Below are 18,055 nucleotides of genomic sequence, written 5' to 3' on the forward strand. Positions count from 1 at the left end.
TAGATTTTGTTTTTTCTCATGCTCTGTCTTTTTTTATTTGTGCATTACTAATGCAAATTGTCACCAGACTATCTATGTAGGGTACCCTATGCAAAAATGAAAATCGCACTGATTCTGCCCCAACAGGCACACCGTATCACCTAGCTCTCACTTTATCAACTATTCCTAGTATGTTTCAGTATTTGTTTGTTAGGAGGATATTGCCAATTAATTTGCAACTCTCTTTTCAAAGGTAGATGAGTACAACAGGCATTAAATAAAAATTGAAGTCCCACACAAATTCAATTATATTCTTAAAATTGAATCTCCTAATGAAGTGTTCCACTTATTCTAATTCAGGCTAGTGTTGCCAATAATAGTAAAAACGATTTTTTAAAATGCAAATATAAATGCTAATTCCCCATCACCTGACTTAGCTTTGTACAACGTAGCATCTTCTGTCAAAAGATTAGATGTCATTTTACAAATTTGACTCTTAATAATTTTTTTATTATGATCATTTTCCTTTGCATTATTATTTTATTCTAGGATGATCCAGAGAATATACTTCCCCATTACTTCTCGCTTGCATTGCTTCTAATCTGCTTGCCTCCTGCTGTCCTTGCATGAGCAGTCAACATGGAAGCCTTGTTAGAGTGGTGGAAAGCTTTTTTTCAATAGTCTAATGAAAGTATCTATTAGTACTTCCTAGGTGTTTGTTTAGCAATGCCTGCAGACTACGGAAATGCTCTGGAGGACACTTCTGTTGATTGTTAAGAATGAATACATTTTCCTTTCAGTTTAATTCCATATGTAGGTCTCTGTAGTTAATTCTAAATTAATTAGGTTCAGTTTACTCCTTACAGTCTGTCATCTTGCAGTGGCAGATGCCAGGCTGCCAGCCCCAAGGGGAAGTAAGTCTATCTGGAGTTGGGGGGGCTTAACCCACATCTAAACCCTCTCTGGTGGCAGCCCACAACAGCTAGTCCAGCACCAAAAGTGGGAAAGGGTGACCTCTAGGGAAAACTGGTTCAGCACCTTTTCTCTAGCATTCTCTGCTAGCAGGATTCCTGTAGAGCATTAGCCAGGTTTTAAAACTCTCCTCCCCTGGCAAAAACCCCAGGAGAATATGTTATTAATATAATGCCACAGGGGTATTGGGGGTGAAATTCTGGCACGATTGATGTCAGTGGCAAAAATTTCATTGATTTTTAATAAGGCCAGGATTTCACCCAATGAAATGACAAAGAGGAGGGGAAGGTGTCCATTTATCAGTTTCTATATTAAAATATAGGCCATACTATGAACAAGTTTTGAGAACCACTGATTTAGAGAAATAGTGTGTACTTACTAATAATCTCTGCTTTTCAGCTTCCTTGGCCTAATAAACCATATTCTTCCTGTACAGAATCAGAGGTTGTAATAAAATAGTTCAATTAAAATAAGAAAAACAAGCCTAGGTGCAAAGGAATATTCTATGCTTTATATGAAAATATAAATTTAAAACATCCCTTTTTAATATGATTGGCAGAATAATCTTATTTGCATTTGAAAGACATGAAGTCTCAGTAGGTTCAGAATAACTATATTTTCTGTAGATGCTGTAGGCAGGAATGTTTCAAGGTGGAAAGTGGGAAGTTAAAATTGGTTTTCTTATCAGCATGAGAAAAGAAGTCAGACTGAAAATGCATTTATGTTTTCCTGATGTGCATGCCACCTTTCCTTGATGTTACAAATGCATAGGTAGAATTAAACAATTAAAAACAAACCCACCAAAGCCTGGTGTATTCGCCGTCTCACAAAAGGTGAGATAATTTTGCATCCCCTGTTATTTGGTATTAGATATTTAAAAGTGTGCAGCAAAATGGAAACACTTTGCTTTGTGATCATTCTTTCTGCTTTATTTTACTCAGTGTTTTATAGCTATACAAACTAGGGATTGCTCCTGCTCCTATTGAAGACAGTAGCAAAACTCCCATTGGCTTCAATGTGCAGGATACAAGACCCTACAGAATATCTGACCTAATGATTTCATTATGTTGTGGATCTGTTGCAACCCTGCAGCAGATATATCTGTGTTATTATATTATTCATCCTGTGATGAAAAACAGTCTACTATTGGTCTTAAAGAACTAAAGATATTAGAAGTATTCACATAATCATAAAGACTTCAGGCAAGAAAGATACTCTTTATTAACTGAGATCAGCATTGTACTTTTCTGTATACCATAGGTTCTCTCTCTACCCCACCGGAGACTTGTTTGCTACTGTAGGTTGTTTGAAGTTCCAGACCCAAATAAACCTCAGAAGCTTGGTCTGCACCAGCGAGAAATATTTTTATTTAATGACCTCCTTGTGGTATGTATTTTCAGATACAATGTTTTTTTTCTTAAGATAAGCTTTTATTAGCACACAGATTCTGATAAGTAGAGAGACTTCTTAAGTACACTATGAAGTGTGTAGAAAACTATATTTTCATTGCTAGATTTCTGCTGCCATTCATTTGTTTATCTTTGCTTCAAGGGAGACAGCTTAACCTTTGCCCTGATAGTCTTATCAGCATATTTTTGGCACCATGGCTGAAGGGTTTTTTGCTAGAGAGCTTTACTAGCACTATCAACCAGGTTTTCTGTGACATGATGATGATTTTCTTGCTTATAAGGTCCAGCTTTCTAAAATGCAAATGTTTTTCAGATCTTGCTAAGGGCTGGGGGCCAGACTTTTAAAGATACATGGGTGTCAAAGGTGTAGATGGGTACCTAGCGGGTCTTTCAGAAGTGCCTAGTTGCCTAACTTCTTTTGATTTCAGTGGGAGTTATGCATGTAGGTGCATCTTTAGGCACCTAAATACCTTTAAAAATCTGGCCCTTGGTCCTTCTTGGAGCTGAGCACTACCTGGATGGAGCTTGGTGCTGTGAACTCCCATTGATTTCCATGGGAGTCAGCAAAAAGAAAAGGAGTACTTGTGGCACCTTAGAGACTAACAAATTTGTTTGAGCATACAGCTCAAAACCCAAGAGGCCATATGTGCTAAGAGGCACAGTGTTATGAATTTAAACAGCTGTAAACTAAGGATTTTGTATCCTCCAGTTATCTGCAACATAGGTTCTCCTTCCCATCGCATATGCACACATACACACCCCTTGGAGGAAATAGAAGAGTTTAGTTTACAAGGGGAAGCTCTTGTCTGAGTAGTGAGTATATCTGTGCAAATACGTTGAATTTTAGAAATTGAGTTCTACTAATTGAGTTTATCCTTATAATAAATTAAAACAGTTCTAGCAAATCTACAGGAAAAAAAACCTGTTGTAAGGCTATGTATTGCTTGCATGAATATCATTAATACCTCATTACATCTAAGCCCGTCATTTTCCCCAGGCATTTTGGAAAGGGATACCAGCCACGGCTTTGGATTATTTTTATTATCTGGCTTTAGCTGGTCAGTAGTTGTTTGAGTCAAGATGGGCTGAGCACTCCTTTGTTTCGTATTGTGCACTGTTTGATTTATATGTAGGATGACACCCAGTGCATGGGACTGGAGCCTGGGTTTTTATAATTCAAATGCATTTAAAAAATAAGATTCATGGATAAAATCGGAGACGCTATTTAAAATCCAAATTGTGTTCTAGTGATCCATGAATATGATCTTGAGCCTCAACTTGTCTAGGAAGAATTCATGTCCAACTGTTCATAATTAAGGCTGCGAGTCTGTCATGGAGGTCACGGATTCCGTGATTTTCTGGGACCTCTGTAACTTCTGCAGGTGTTCCTGACCCCAGAGCTGCCCGAGCAGCTTGGGCAGCCCTGGAGCCAGCCGCACTGCCCCACCCCCAGCAACAGCAGCAGTCCCAGGGCACTCCCCGCCAGCAGCATTGGGGGCTGTGGTCCCGGGTCGGCCCTCACTGGCAGCGGCGGTCCTGGCTGGCCTCCCACCCCCGACCTCCAATGGGCGCCCCGGAGTGCGCGCGTGTGCACACACACACACGCACCCCCGCAGCATCCCCCACAAGCACCAGCGGGCACCACGAAGCTCCTCCAGCACCAGCAGCCCAGGCGCCCCCCCAGAACATTCAAGATGTAGTCAGGGGTATATAGTACAAGTCATGGACAGGTCACAGGGCTGTGCATTTTTGTTTATTGCCCATGACCTGTCCATGACTTTTTTACTAAAAATATCTGTGACTAAAACATAGCCTTGCTCATAATCATTGATAATCCCCTAAATATATATTTAATCAAGTACATAAAAGGTTGTTACAAGGAGAAGGGAGAAAAATTGTTCTCATTAACCGCTGATGATAGGACAAGAAGCAATGGGCTTAAATTGTAGCGGGGCAGTTTAGGGTGGACATTAGGAAGAACTTCCTAACTGTCAGGATGGTTAAGCACTGGAATAAATTCCCAGGGAGGCTGTGGAATCTCCATCATCAGAAATTTTTAAGAGCAGGTTAGACAAACACCTGTCAGGGTAGTCTAGATAATACTTAGTCCTGCCATGAATGCAGGGGACTGGACTAGATGACCTCTCCAGGTCCCTTCCAGTCCCACAATTATCATTCTATGATTTTCTTTGAAACCTGAAGATTCTTTCTTGTTACTACTATTAGTTATAAGAAAGTGGTTTGGTACAATAGTTTATTGTTGCAAAAAATATTTGTGATAGTTCCAGTTTACCTGTTTCAAAAAAGGCTCATCTAGCTATTGAGATAAAACAGGAAAGGGTAATTAATCTGGCTATTGATCTGTGTTCAGTTGATCTGTTATGATCTAGACGTGTCTATTCCCTTGAATATAAGTTGAGTAAGTTGAAATATGTTTTACAGTTGACTTTCCTTCCCAGCATACATTTAGCTTGACCCAGTGTCTTTTAAAAATACAAATAAAAGGAGTGACAGCTTGGAAGCATTTTGTTGAATTACTTTCAAAAACAGGAACACTTGTAGTACTTTGTAGTCTGAATGTATTTTGATTTTTACCTGGAGAATTAAGTTGGTTGGATATTGTATGCCATATTTTGTTGTGAGTGATAACATAAAGGTACATTGCCTGCTCATTATTTATAATTTGTACTCCTTACTCAGGGCTTGAACAAGGCAGGCTTTCCTTTAAAAACAGAAAAACAGCCTTCAGATCCAAATGTGATCATGAGTGTAAATCAATGCAACATTGTCATCCTCTGCAAACAGTCTGTGTCTTGTCTCCCTTAGTCTGATGCTAATAGCTTTGCCAAATTGTATCAGAGTGAAAACTGACCAGAGTCTCGTTAGTTACCAGTGGTGCAAATGGGGAACTCTATATCCAGAAGTTAAAATTAACAAGAACTGAATCAGTTTTATTCTGCCACAACTTGAGCAAGCTGTGAGCTGCAGCAGAGGCAGGATCTAGTTATGGTGGAGGAGGTCCCAAAAACAGTTGCTGAAGAGCAGGTTATTTAGTTATTATTTGTATTTCTTTAGTGCCTAGAGGCCTCAGTCAAAATCAGAGTTCCAGTGTATTAAGCGCTGTACAAACACAGTCTAATCAGACAAGACAGACCAAGGGCAGGAGGAGAATCAGAGGCATTGGGAGGTGAAGAGACATGGCCAAGGTCACACAGCCGGTCAGCAATAGATCCCAGAATAGAACCCAGGTCTCCTGAGTTCCAGGCCCGTGCCCTGTTCTGCCTCTCTGCAGTCTCATTGTAGTACAGGGGACAGAAAGAGGAAAAGCTCTTTCTGCCGTCTAAGAGCCAGAAGGGATGCGTGCTTCAGACTTATCAGATACCATCTAATGGGAGGCTAAGATAATCCCACCGACCACACACTGATAGGAATCCTACCACCGTTCCTGTGAGTTGGCTCAGTTTCTTATCTGAGACTAGCTCCTGGACTAGTGAGTGGTTTAGTCCTTGAGCTATTTTGGGTAAATCTGCACAGCCTGTGGAAGTGAGCCTCTCAGCCTGGGTCGACAGACCTGGGGTGGCGGAGCTCACACTAGCTCTCTCTAAAAACAGCTGTGTAGACAGCACTTTGAAGTTGCGGCTCAAACTGGAGCGCTGGCTCTGAAGCCTAGGGAGGGAGGTGGCAGAAGTAGCTTGGAAACTCACTCATGTGGCCTATGTAGACATACCCTAAGTGTCTGGTAAACCTCTTAGGCTCTACATATGAGGAGTAAGAGAGGGAGTGAATAGGAATGAGGGTGGAGGGTAGCAGAGGGAGGGAAGAGGCTGATAGAATAAGGTAATAGAAGGGAGAAATAGTCAAGTACTGAGAGATTTTTGGGGGGAGTAGGAGAGACAAACAACTATGTGGCAGAGAAAGGGATGAATGACATATGTATGACAAATGTAAGCTAATTGTGAATGTTTCAATTACATTCAATAAACAATATGTAATTGTTTCATTTCTTTAAGATTTAGGGGCAGTGGCCTCGGGAGATATGGTAACACACAGATACTTTCATCCCAAGCCCTCTGGGTGGTAGGGGTCATGTACATTTTTCAAGCCTTGTTCATCTGTCTGCAAGCAAAGGTTGTAGAATCATATCCCAATAGACTGGTTCCAGTGCAGGAGGGGGAAAAAAGAAAAGCAAAAGTAGCAAATAGTTACTGTATTGGAGACTGGAAGCTGTCTTTGGGTAAAATATATATATATTTCTGATATGCCAGTACCAAGAGTAATTAAAGTAGTGTGCATAGAATTGTTTCACTATTATAGTTGAATACTTTCCACTGATGTTCAGATCAAAGAACACATTCTTATTTTGTCTGTATTTTTTTAATTGATATTTTCAGGTCACCAAGATCTTTCAAAAGAAGAAGAATTCGGTCACGTACAGTTTTCGACAGTCCTTTTCCCTCTATGGAATGCAAGTTCTTCTTTTTGAGAATCAGTGTAAGTTTTTCTCTCTATTTTTCTCCATATGGTTTTCTGATATCAGGATGAAGAGCTGCCCATCAGTTTCTTAGGTCTAGGAGGTGAAGTCAGTATGTGCTGGAACTAGCCCTAGAATTAAATACAAGATGCTCTTTGAAAATAGCAGGACTGTCAAGAGACTTCTGGCTTAAGGATCGGAGTCACATCTGCCTCAGAATGGTGTTTCTGAATGCAGTGAGGACAAATTTGGTGTATCCTTTTTCTTCAGCTGTAATTAACAGATATAGTTCTAAATAATGACTGAGAGACCGATTTGAGTAAAACAGTCTCTCAGCTGCTGTTTGTTTGTTTAATATCTTTACTGATTTATAACTCAACTCCATACCTAAAAGATTAAATACAAAATATAGTTAGATGAAGTTTCTGTATTAAAAACCTGCATCTCCTGTCCCCAGGTGTTCCCGGGGTAATTTAAATGCTTCGCCCATCAGATGTATCAAACTCAGTCTCCAGGAGACAGCCAGAGGGGGCCTTCCATATGACTATCTTGCCACTGCTCCTGGAGAGTTGAACCCCAGGAATCAATAGCAATAGCAATCTAACAGCAAGCATAGCTATTTCTATGGGACATAAGTGGTTTCTCTGACATTTGGCACCCAGACCATGTATGGCTTTGTAGATAATAGCCAAAACCTTGAACTGTGTAACAAATCCAGTGTGGTTCAGTGGTACAATAGTTTCTGGTTTCTCCAAGGTGCTCCTTGCCTGCCATTCCCATAACCCCTGAAAATGAGGTCACATGCTCAAATGGCTCATCCAAATAAAGAAACAAGTTGGTGTATTTTACATGAGCTGAAAAATCCAGATGGTTTTTTTAAAGGGTTACAATTACGGTTTATTGCTGTAATCTAGCTGTGAGGTTACAAAGGCATGACTTACTCAGGTACAGTCCACATCACACAGGAATGTCTGCAGCTTGGTCATAGATGAAAATAGATGTCTGCCTCCACTGTCACCTGGGCATCCAGAAGCAGCTACAGAGCTAACATAACTTCAACTGCAAACTACACTGGCAAAGATCAGACATATACCTTCAATAGAGGGCACACTTACTGACTTTGCCTAATCCTAGAGATGCTTCCCCATGCCTTTTGCTATCAATAAACCTCTTGGCTCTTGTCCGCATCCTCACTTCTGTGTAAACATAAAGACCTATGGTATCTTGGAGTCAGCGGAAATTAAGCATAGCTTTGAGTGCCGCCCACAGACTGATGCTGCTGCAGCCCAAGCCATCTCCTTATATGTCGCCTCTTGCAGAAGTGAAGGAACATTGAGCAGGTCCCCATATGGGAGAAGCCTTGGGGTTGCTTCTTAAAGGGAAAGGAGCAAACCCACTGAAGAGGATGTTGTGTCCATCCCTCAAAGATCCTGCAGATGAGTCAACAGAATCAGTCACACTCACAAGCACACTTCAGGGCTATATTAACCCATTTTCTTGTTGGAAAGTAAAGCCTGTCAAAACTATTTAAAAACTGTCAAAATAAAAATAGTTTTCCAAAGAAGTTAAAAACCAAAGTGTGCAGCTAACCTGTGTATAAGCTATTTATGGACAAAGAGCTTAGAATGTGCAAACAGTACATTAGCAGGGGAAGAGAAAGTCAAGTCCCCTGTAACCTGTGAAATTCATATTCTCTTACACTCCTGTGAGTGAGAAGAGACTAACTCAAAGTATTGCAGGGCCAGCAGAGCAGGCAAGTAACCAATATCAATCCATTCAGTAATGTTGCAGCTGTCAGAATCAACTTGTTCTCAGGGAATGCGATTCATGAACATTCTGAGGCCAGTGTCACTAACGCAAAGGGAGCGAAACCTTTCAATTTGGCTGATGCTGAGTCGACTGAAATTATTGGCATTGCACGGTTGATAAAGGTAAAATATATTATGGAATTTGTTGGCTCCAGATAAGGAAGTATGGCATTTATCTCTAGTGCATAAATAGGCCACAAGGAAAACATTTATATTTACAAACAAACATAATTTTAAAAATGTTAAGGTTAGCGGCGTATTTTTAGTGGAGTCCAGCTAAAACCTAAATTATTTATCTCAGTGTTTGCTGCTGTAGGAATCTCAGTTGTATTGATAGCCGTGCTGGGCATAGGAGTTTTATTGGGGAGTTTGGTCTGTGTAGAAGAGCTGATATGTGCAATTCACTAGCTTGAATTTCTCTCTAAGTGTCCTCATAGTTATCAAGTTGCCTTACTTTTCCATGCTCAGTTGTTTATGAATGTCTTTTTTCCCCTCCCCCCCCCTTAGTTCTGCACTTTTTCTGGTTTATAACTGAATAGCTAGTTGGCTCCTCTTCCACCCAAGAAAGGTGAATGGCCTGATTTCCCTTTTGGGTGAAACTATGTATGGTGCATAAGTCTTTGTGTAAACTGTAGCTGTATTTGACTCTGCACTTCTTAAGGCAGTGTAATACTTTTTTTGGAACACAATGACCTTGGCAGCTGGGGGTAGAGATTGTCGCACACCAGATGGTGTTTCTTGAGTGAATGACCATGAGAGAGGATTTGTTGTTCTGCTTAAATAGAAATCTACAGTGCTTGAATTCCATTTTGTTGTGCACTTGGAAGCACCCTGTGTTGGAGTAATGGATCATGGACTTTAATACATGGAAGAGATCTGTATTTACTTAGTATTCAATTTGGGGACCTTCTGTCGATAAATAAGGTCGGATGGCTCAGAAAAGACATTTTATTAAATTATTTATTGCACATGTTCTAAGACTGTGTGAGGCCTCATTTCCAGGGGCCAGCAGTTCAAGCAAAAACTTAAATAGTTTTCTGTAGTGGAGAAAATCTTCATTATGTGTATATCTCTGTGTGTGTGTGTACCTTTCTGCTCAACTGGCAGATGTTCATGTGACCAGCTGTTAAGACCTGCTATGTTAGATGCACAACTGGACTGCAGGCAGCTAGTTCAAGAATTAAAATGAAGACAATCTGATAAGCAAGGGCTGTTTGCCCCATCATTTACACATGCCTTTAATTAAATGATCCCCATTGTTGTAAATAACGGTCAGGATGTCACTGTTCATGCCCTACAGAGTAAGCACATTTTTACTCCCTCGAAGCATGACATTGGTGGGTAACATTAAACAAAAAAAGTGATTGGAGAGCTGAGGTTAATACAAAACATTCCTGCCTGTTTACTCACAAACAACCAAAACAAAATGACCAAAAAGAATCTATAATTCTGAGGGTTAGTGCTAGAGTCTTTGCTCAGCAAAAACTCCCACTCAAACGTGAGTAAGGTGGTAGGATCAGGACAATTGAATATAAATGATCAGACCTGTTGGGAAGAGTTATGCATGTATTTTCTCATGCATTTTTCTTCCAAGCTGCACAGCACTGTCAGTGCTTAAAGGGAACGAGTGTATAAAGCTTAAATACTTCAGTATTTATTATGGAACGTTACGTTAAGCAGTTCCATATATAGAAAGTTCTAATATGCCTTGAGGCATTTTCACTAAGCCCCTCTGTCTCTTGAGCTCTTTAGGCTTTCTTTCTGTTATGTCCACTATAATTATATACCTAAGTGTTACATTTTCAAGGCGACCCTGACCTGCTATCTCAAATTACATCTGTAAATTTTTCACTTACAGTTGTTTGCATGTGCAGACTAGATAGTTCATCTGGCTGGTTCGCACATGCAAAACGAGACTGTTAGTGTGCTAGCAATTGCACGTGCAAAGATGCCAGGCATAATTTCTGAGAAAGTTTTGAAAATCTGGCCCATAATGAGTAAGAATATTAAACTTAATTTATAAAGTATGTCATTGTTTGCAACCTGCTGAATCAAACTAATGTAACACACTAGCTATATATATAATTTTAGATCAATTTTTAAAATATATTATTTGTAAAGACCTTCAATAGATTGTGTTTGCTTGCTTGCTGCAGTATTGTTTAGGTCTTTAGTAATGTTAGGGTTAATGTTTTCATTTAAACTAGACATGTTTGGTTAGCCTTTTTGTTTGTTTGTTTTAAATCCAGGGATACTGACTGGGATTTACTTTACTTTAGTCAAGGTTAGCTTAAATCTGAACAAGTTGTCCCTTTGAGCAAATCAGCCAAACCTGTTTTTTTACTGGCATTGCTACTACAAACAGATTTCATTTGTGTGTTAGTGTTATTATTGTCCATGAGGATGTTCAGTGAGATTTATCTTCCTTTAGAAAATGCATCTGGGTTCTGAGCAGGTAAAATGGCCTTCTGAGTTTTTGAATGTCATAGTAAAAACTGCTTTTCTCTGACGTCTGTCCAGGGTTCGGAAATGGTAACAAAGAGAATTAGTGAAAAAATAAGTAAAAATGGAAGAGAATAAAATTAAAGATAATAAACATTATTTAGCCTTGTCTTTTCTCCCTTTCCCCCTCCCCACCCACAGATTATCCAAATGGCATAAGGCTTACATCAGCTGTTCCAGGAGCAGATATCAAAGTCCTAATAAATTTCAATGCACCCAATCCTCAGGATAGAAAGAAATTTACGGATGACTTGAGAGAGTCTATTGCAGAAGTTCAAGAAATGGAAAAGCACAGAATAGAGTGTAAGTACAAAGGTACATATAATAGAGCATTTTCAAACTAATCAACATTTAGTAAATCAGTTTACGATATATGTAATATAATCCACCAGGATTTAAATCTTAAAATAATGTAGCTCCCCATCTGTGGCTTTGATATTATTTTAGAGATAAAACAGTGATTCCTAAAACTCCTGCCAGGATCTTTTGACTGATAGCTAGTGTACTATGTAATTGCAATGGAAATATATCTTAAGCACCAGCAAAAACTGACTGATGAGTAAGTAGAGGGTGGGTCTGTACCAAATACGGTGAATAAGTTGTACTTAAGTTTTAGGGCTATTTTAAATGGCTTCTTAAAAAGAGGTATTGTCTTTTGGAGATGGGCTTTAGAAGAACGTTCACTCTATTTCTCTTCATATCAAACTTTATTCTTTTGAAAAGCATCATGTTTGCTGCTGCTTCAGTAGCCATTGTGCAAATGAACATACTGGAAGCTGCAGATGTCTATCTGTCTATCTATCTAAACATAGGATTTTATATTCTATTTTTCCACCATGTGACATCCTTTCATCACATATGTTATGTTATAAAGCTACTAGGACAGGGATCCAGTCTTCCTCCATGTACAGTTCAACTCCACAATAAACTGACATCTCTGGATACATAATATTTGGCTTGTCATGTCATTGGCTCCCTTTCATTATAGTCAATAACTATGAACTGTACAATCATTCTCTTTGTTTCAGCTGAGCTAGAAAAACAGAAAGGTGTGGTACGTCCAAGCATCTCCCAGTGCTCCAGCCTCAAAAAAGAATCTGGCAATGGGACGCTGAACAGAGCCTGCCTGGATGACAGCTATGCCACTGGGGAGGGACTGAAAAGGAGTGCACTCAGCAGCTCCCTTAGAGACCTCTCTGAAGCTGGTAAGCACCACATTTATTCCCTGCTCCATATACCAGTGCGTGCAAAGAAGTGTGATAGATAGTTAAACTTTCTGTATTGCTTCTTTACATTGTCGCCATTCACAAATGAGCTTATTTTTATGTCTATTTGCTTTTTTTTTTTTCTAACATTTGTTCTTGGTTTTATTGTTGGGTTTGTTTATTTATTTTATTTTACCTTTAGTTTACTGAACAAACTCTTTGAAAATATCAAACTGTTATAGCTTGGTATGTATACTTTTAAAGGAGAATGGAGACTGAGGAAAAATTGTAAGTGTATTATAGAAAAATGGTTGACTAGTGCTAGGAATAACCCACTTAGAATTCCTTTGTTTTTTCTCTTATTTTTTTTCCTCCTTGTTAATGTAGACTTAGAAAGAAAACACTGAGGTCCCTATGCAATGACTGCTTCCTGTGTATTTTGTGCTTAAGTGTACCCATGTACTACATTGATGAATGAAATTGAGTGAAGCCCTACTAAATTCTATCTAGAGTGATAGAGCATCAGTCACACAGTATAACTGAATTATATCTCATCATTGTATTACGCACAACATAGGTCCTAATTCTTGCTGAAGCTGTTGTTTGCAAAATACTATTGCCAGAGTAATAGGAAAAAGCCCTGCTGGGCACAGTAGTAATGTCCCCAAGAGTCATAGCTGCTGCTGTGGCTAAAATTGGAACTGACCGATCTAAATGGGGTTTTCTAAATATTTATACATTACAAAAAATGGAAATGGAAAGATTGGTATATGCCTGTCTTTATTTTATTTATTTGTTTTGCTACATGTCATTAATTATTAGTAATTAGCACCCTCATGTTTTCCAGACTTCCAGGGGCAAATGTTCAGCCCTGTGTTTAAAATGTTAGGCACACTGCTCCTGTTATTGCTAATAGAAGTTATACCTGTAACACCAGCCACGCCACACTGACAGTACCCATAAGAGTAGCAGCAATTGAATTTTTAAAAAAATGTTTTATCTGGCTGTATTATTTATTTTGATTTGTTTTTTTAAATGGTGTATGATCTAAGTGGAGGCATAATTTTGTAATACTGTATATATCTTGAATAGTTAGTCCCTGTTAGTCTTTCCTTTTAATATTAAAGAGGAGGATTTAGCTGTGCTGCAGTAAATAAAACACTGGTAAATTGAATATGTAGAGTGTGTACGTACGTACGTATGTACGTGTGTGTGTGTGTGTGTGTGTGTGTGTGTATGTGTATATATATATATATATATATATACATACGTACACACACACACACATATACGTACACACCACCCCTCTATTATCACTTGTGTTTACTCTCTGTTTATATCCCTCTATACCCATCTGCCTCATTAAAAGACATGGGGCCTGATCCAAAGCCCACTTCAAATCAGTGAGAGTCTTTCCGTTGACTTCAGTGGGGGTTGGATCAAGCCCAAGTCCTCATCGTTATTAAATCTAAGCTGTATGGATACCTTCATCATTTTTTGTTTTATTTTAAGTTAATTTAGAATGAGAACAGCCATGTTACTGGATGTGGGAGTTTCATGGCTATACAAACCAATTTCCGTGGTTCCTGATTAACTCTCTTCATCCCAAAGGAATTTTCCATCACGGTCTTCCAAATATTGCCATGTACATAAATCCCTTTACAGGGTTATGTTCAATAAACAAGATGAATTCCTCTTGATCATGAAAACTTTCATATTTCAAAACTGTGTGCCCGCTGTTGGCATGCTTATTATTGAAAGTGGTCTTTTTCCATGATAGAAAGCAGAAATCATTTACAGACTGGAGGGTTTATCGATTAATTTGTTAAACCCAACCCAACTCGACTTAATTTTAATATTTACCCACTGACAGTTATGGAGAGCTTCTGTTTGGTCTTGTGCAGTGCAATTAACTTGAAAAATTACACACCTGTCACCTGATTTAGGTTAATAAAACACCATTTTCAGTCCCTGGGTACATACTATTTCTGTGGTACATCAAAATCACTGTAGTGAGTTTACAAGTACCTCCTCTAAGTTTAGCTTGCTTAGGGGGATTCACTCTGTTTTAGTATGGAACAGATGACCCCTAGAAAAATCAAAGAAAAATTTACCAGTTAGCAGAGGCATTGTGGTTCAATGACTGTACCAAAGCAGCAGACACACAAATAACTTCTGAAAAAGGTGGGCTGAAATTAGTTCATCCTAATTCTTGGTGTTTGTACTGCCATGGCATGAAATATAGGATGATAAAGAAAGAGGATCTGGGTGTACTGTGTGTGTATGTGTGTTTGTATAGAAAATGGGGATAGTGGACTGGATTTTTAAGGGGTTTTTTAATTCTGCAAAAATCCAATTTTACATGTGCAAACTGAGTAATTGCATATGCACAGAGTTCAGTGCATAATTTCCTAAGGAACACTGCAGAGGTTTTTTTGAAAGCACTCTAAAAATATGGTTCTATGAAAGGGGAATCTGATTCTGTAAAGAAAGTTTTGGCTATGCAGGTTTCTGATGAAGCTGTGGTTTGGAAAACATTAGCTAATTTCCCCTTGCCAGAAGTCGTCATACCTATCACAGAGGAATAGTAGTAGGGAAAAGTGCCTTTAAAATGTTTTCTATGCTTGAAAAGGAAAAAATAAATTAAGTCTCAAATCTAAAGAGAAAAAAGACTGTTTGACCCTTTCACCTCCTACAAGCTGAAATTGGTTTTTGGAGAGCAATACTTCAATTCCACAACAGGCAAACAATATCTGATATTGACCAGGTACTCTTTGCTGCTGGCTATTTTTCCATGAAAACATAAGTTGTATTTGCAAAAATTAAGTGAATGGGGCTTTGGGGGTTTTAAGGTTAGTATTTAATAACCCTTATCTTGTTCTCTCTGATCTGACATCTGCTGCCATGGAATAAAAAGTAGAAATGGGAACTGGCAGCCAGCTGTGGTACAAAACATGAATGAGTCAAAAGCATTTAATACTTCATCCTTTTTCAAATATGAAAAATGTGAGCATTTTTGTTGCTCATAACTGAACTGTCAGCCTGAATTGTCAGTGTGATTAGCTCTGTCCACTGAAAAATAGTCAAGAAAAAACATAATTATTTACCCTAGAATGTAGAATTCCAAATTCATGTGTAAAATGTTTGAAGGAAACAAAACGCAACTAGAAAAGGAATGGATTGTGCCAAACTCTAAGAGAACTTTAGACAATTCCAAAGCTTTCTTCCATTTATGATATTGAAATGGGCCTACACGTAGATATGAAAGATGAAAACTATCCCATCACAATTAGTAATGGGGGAACAGTGGTTTTGTGATTAAAAGACAGGACTGGGGAGGATATGTGGGTTTCTGATTCTATATCTACCACAGATTTCCTGGGTGACTTCAAGCAAGTCACAGCGTGATTTTCAGAAGTGCTGAGCACCTGTGGTTCCCAGTTACTTTCTATGGAGTTAGGAGTGCTCAGCATCTCTGGAAATCAGGCCCTTAACCTCTTTTTGACTCGCCATATCAATGTGTAAAATGGGGACAAATATTTACTTTCCTTCCAGAGGTGTGGTGAAGTTTGATGCACTCCTGTTGGTAACATGCTTTGAGAGAGTGCTACAGAAGTGCAAGGCTATTGTTACTACAACTGCAAGAGGGCACTGTTCCTGGTAGTCTCAGCAAATATCCCCAATACTTGTACTGTAATAGTATATGAGTACTGACTGGCATTAAGGGCTAGAAACTATAAAATATAGCCCAAGTTTAAAAATTGTCCCTTTGGTTCTTGTATATTGCCCCAAACTTCATTTGTTGTCCTTTTTTTTTTTTTTTTTTTTTTTAACACTCTTCCTGCCCTTGAAACCAATATATGATGGTTTTAGTAATCCTTCGTAGTATTTTCCAATTTTCCTCTTGCCCATAGTTTACTCTCTGGGGAAAGACTGCAGGGATCTTCATTACCCCATATGTTCCATATACAGAAGCAGACTTCATGTTGTTGCAGAACCCTTACCCACCAGTAGGAGGAGTCTTCAGGGGAATGGTTCAGGCTCTAAGGTCCTCCCTCATCCACATGATGCTGGGAGAGATTAAAAGTTTCTCTACTCACTCTTCTCCCTTGGGCTGAGGTGGAAGGAGGCAAAACGAACACTATTTGGGGTCTGAGACATTACAGCTCTTCTCCTGCCTTAGCAGTCAAGATCTCCAGGGGAGCAGAAGGGCTGAATCTGTTTCCATAGAGAAAGTGATGCAGGGGAGATACAGGACCCTAATGCCACAAGTTTCCTCTTTCCTTGCTATCATTGTCATCTTCCTTCTGTCCCCACTGGATGTTAGTGATGCCTAGCATGGTTCCTGTCTCTGGATGTGTGTACTATTGCCTGCTTCTATTGATTCTCATTATATACCCCATTTTTAACCAAGTGGATTCTTATGAAAAAAATCTGGTACCTTGTGTTTATGTAAATACCCAAAGCATTCTGCAAAATATATATATATGCAGGGATCACCCACACACTCACCCCTGAAATATAGCCGCCACCAACACTACTCCACTTGTTTATAGAGGGGAAATTATTCGCTTCTTCAAGGCAAGGGGAATTTAGGTAGGCAGGATGTAATTACATGCACTGAATTTGACCAGTGTGCCAAGGATAACGCTCCTAAAGTGAAGAGAGCCAGGAGTTTTTTAATCACAAGTGGTCAAGACCATAATTGCATGCCTCAACCAAAAGATTGGATTAAAAGACCCCTAGAAGTGGTCCTTGCAGATTATGATTGTGGCATGTCGATGAGGTAGTATTGGGCATTTGAACTACCTCTGCTTGTGTCAGGCCTGGCCTCTGGGTAACTAGATGGCAACAAAAACAATGAGGCACCTTACAGACTAACAGATTTATTTGGGCATTTGTGGGCTGTAACCCACTTCATCAGATGCATGGAGTGAAAAATACAGTAGGCAGGTATAAATATACAGCACATTAAAAGATGGGAATTGCCTTACCAAGTGGGGGGTCAGTGCTAATGAGGCCAATTCAATCAGGGTGGATGTGGCCTATTCCCAACAGTTGACAAGAAGGGGTGAATATCAACAGAGGGAAAGTTACTTTTTGTAGTGCTAACGAGGCCAATTCAATCAGGGTGGATGGCAACAGTTTTCACTCCCATGAATACTACTTTCACAACGTGCTGAAGCTAGTACAGTGACTCATTATTTGGTAGATGGCTGTTAAAATAGTTTGCTTCACTAAGAACATAATTTGAATCCTTTTCCAGACTATTTTAGCCAAGAATCACAAACTGAATCACAAGAAGTGCCATTGATCTCAGTATGCCTCTCACTGGCATAGAGCAGATAGACCCAAGAAGTACAGTACAGTAGTGACAACTGAAATTTAACATTTCCTATAACATTCTGCATATCTAAGGTCAATTTCTGCAAGGACACAATGGATTTTCATTCATGATTCCCTGTAAGAGCTCACAGAATTTGCAAGTCTCTGTAAGGATATTCTAATTTCTAACTGTTTCAAGTGTATCGAGTTTAAAGTGACCTTGTTTGTACATGTGGAGATATGTTGCAGTAGTGCACCTTATGATGCAGCATACAACCATCACAGTCCATTACCAACCATGACAGAAGTGAATTGGTCAAGAGAACAAGAATTTAACTTTCAAAGGAGAGGAAAGAGAGCTGGAATTTAATTTTACAAAGAGAG

The 18,055-nt window shown here is 39.1% G+C and overlaps 1 protein-coding gene across 23 annotated transcripts in view; it reads left to right on the top strand.

Annotated features, from left to right (window-relative positions):
* Positions 1 to 18,055, top strand: part of IQSEC1 (IQ motif and Sec7 domain ArfGEF 1) — a 692,283-nt gene that overhangs the window by 665,779 nt on the left and 8,449 nt on the right. For 13 of the 23 annotated variants that reach the window (XM_043550598.1, XM_037903966.2, XM_043550596.1 and 10 more), the window contains 4 exons: positions 2,212 to 2,337; positions 6,752 to 6,851; positions 11,283 to 11,444; positions 12,170 to 12,346. In XM_043550598.1, the coding sequence (XP_043406533.1) occupies positions 2,212 to 2,337; positions 6,752 to 6,851; positions 11,283 to 11,444; positions 12,170 to 12,346 (565 nt within the window). Of the gene's footprint in view, positions 1 to 2,211; positions 2,338 to 6,751; positions 6,852 to 11,282; positions 11,457 to 12,169; positions 12,347 to 18,055 lie in introns of all 23 variants that reach the window. The other 10 variants (XM_037903964.2, XM_037903972.2, XM_043550597.1 and 7 more) reach the window with 1 other exon arrangement.

Source organism: Chelonia mydas, chromosome 7 (assembly GCF_015237465.2).
Source record: "Chelonia mydas isolate rCheMyd1 chromosome 7, rCheMyd1.pri.v2, whole genome shotgun sequence".
NCBI lineage: Eukaryota > Metazoa > Chordata > Testudines > Cheloniidae > Chelonia > Chelonia mydas.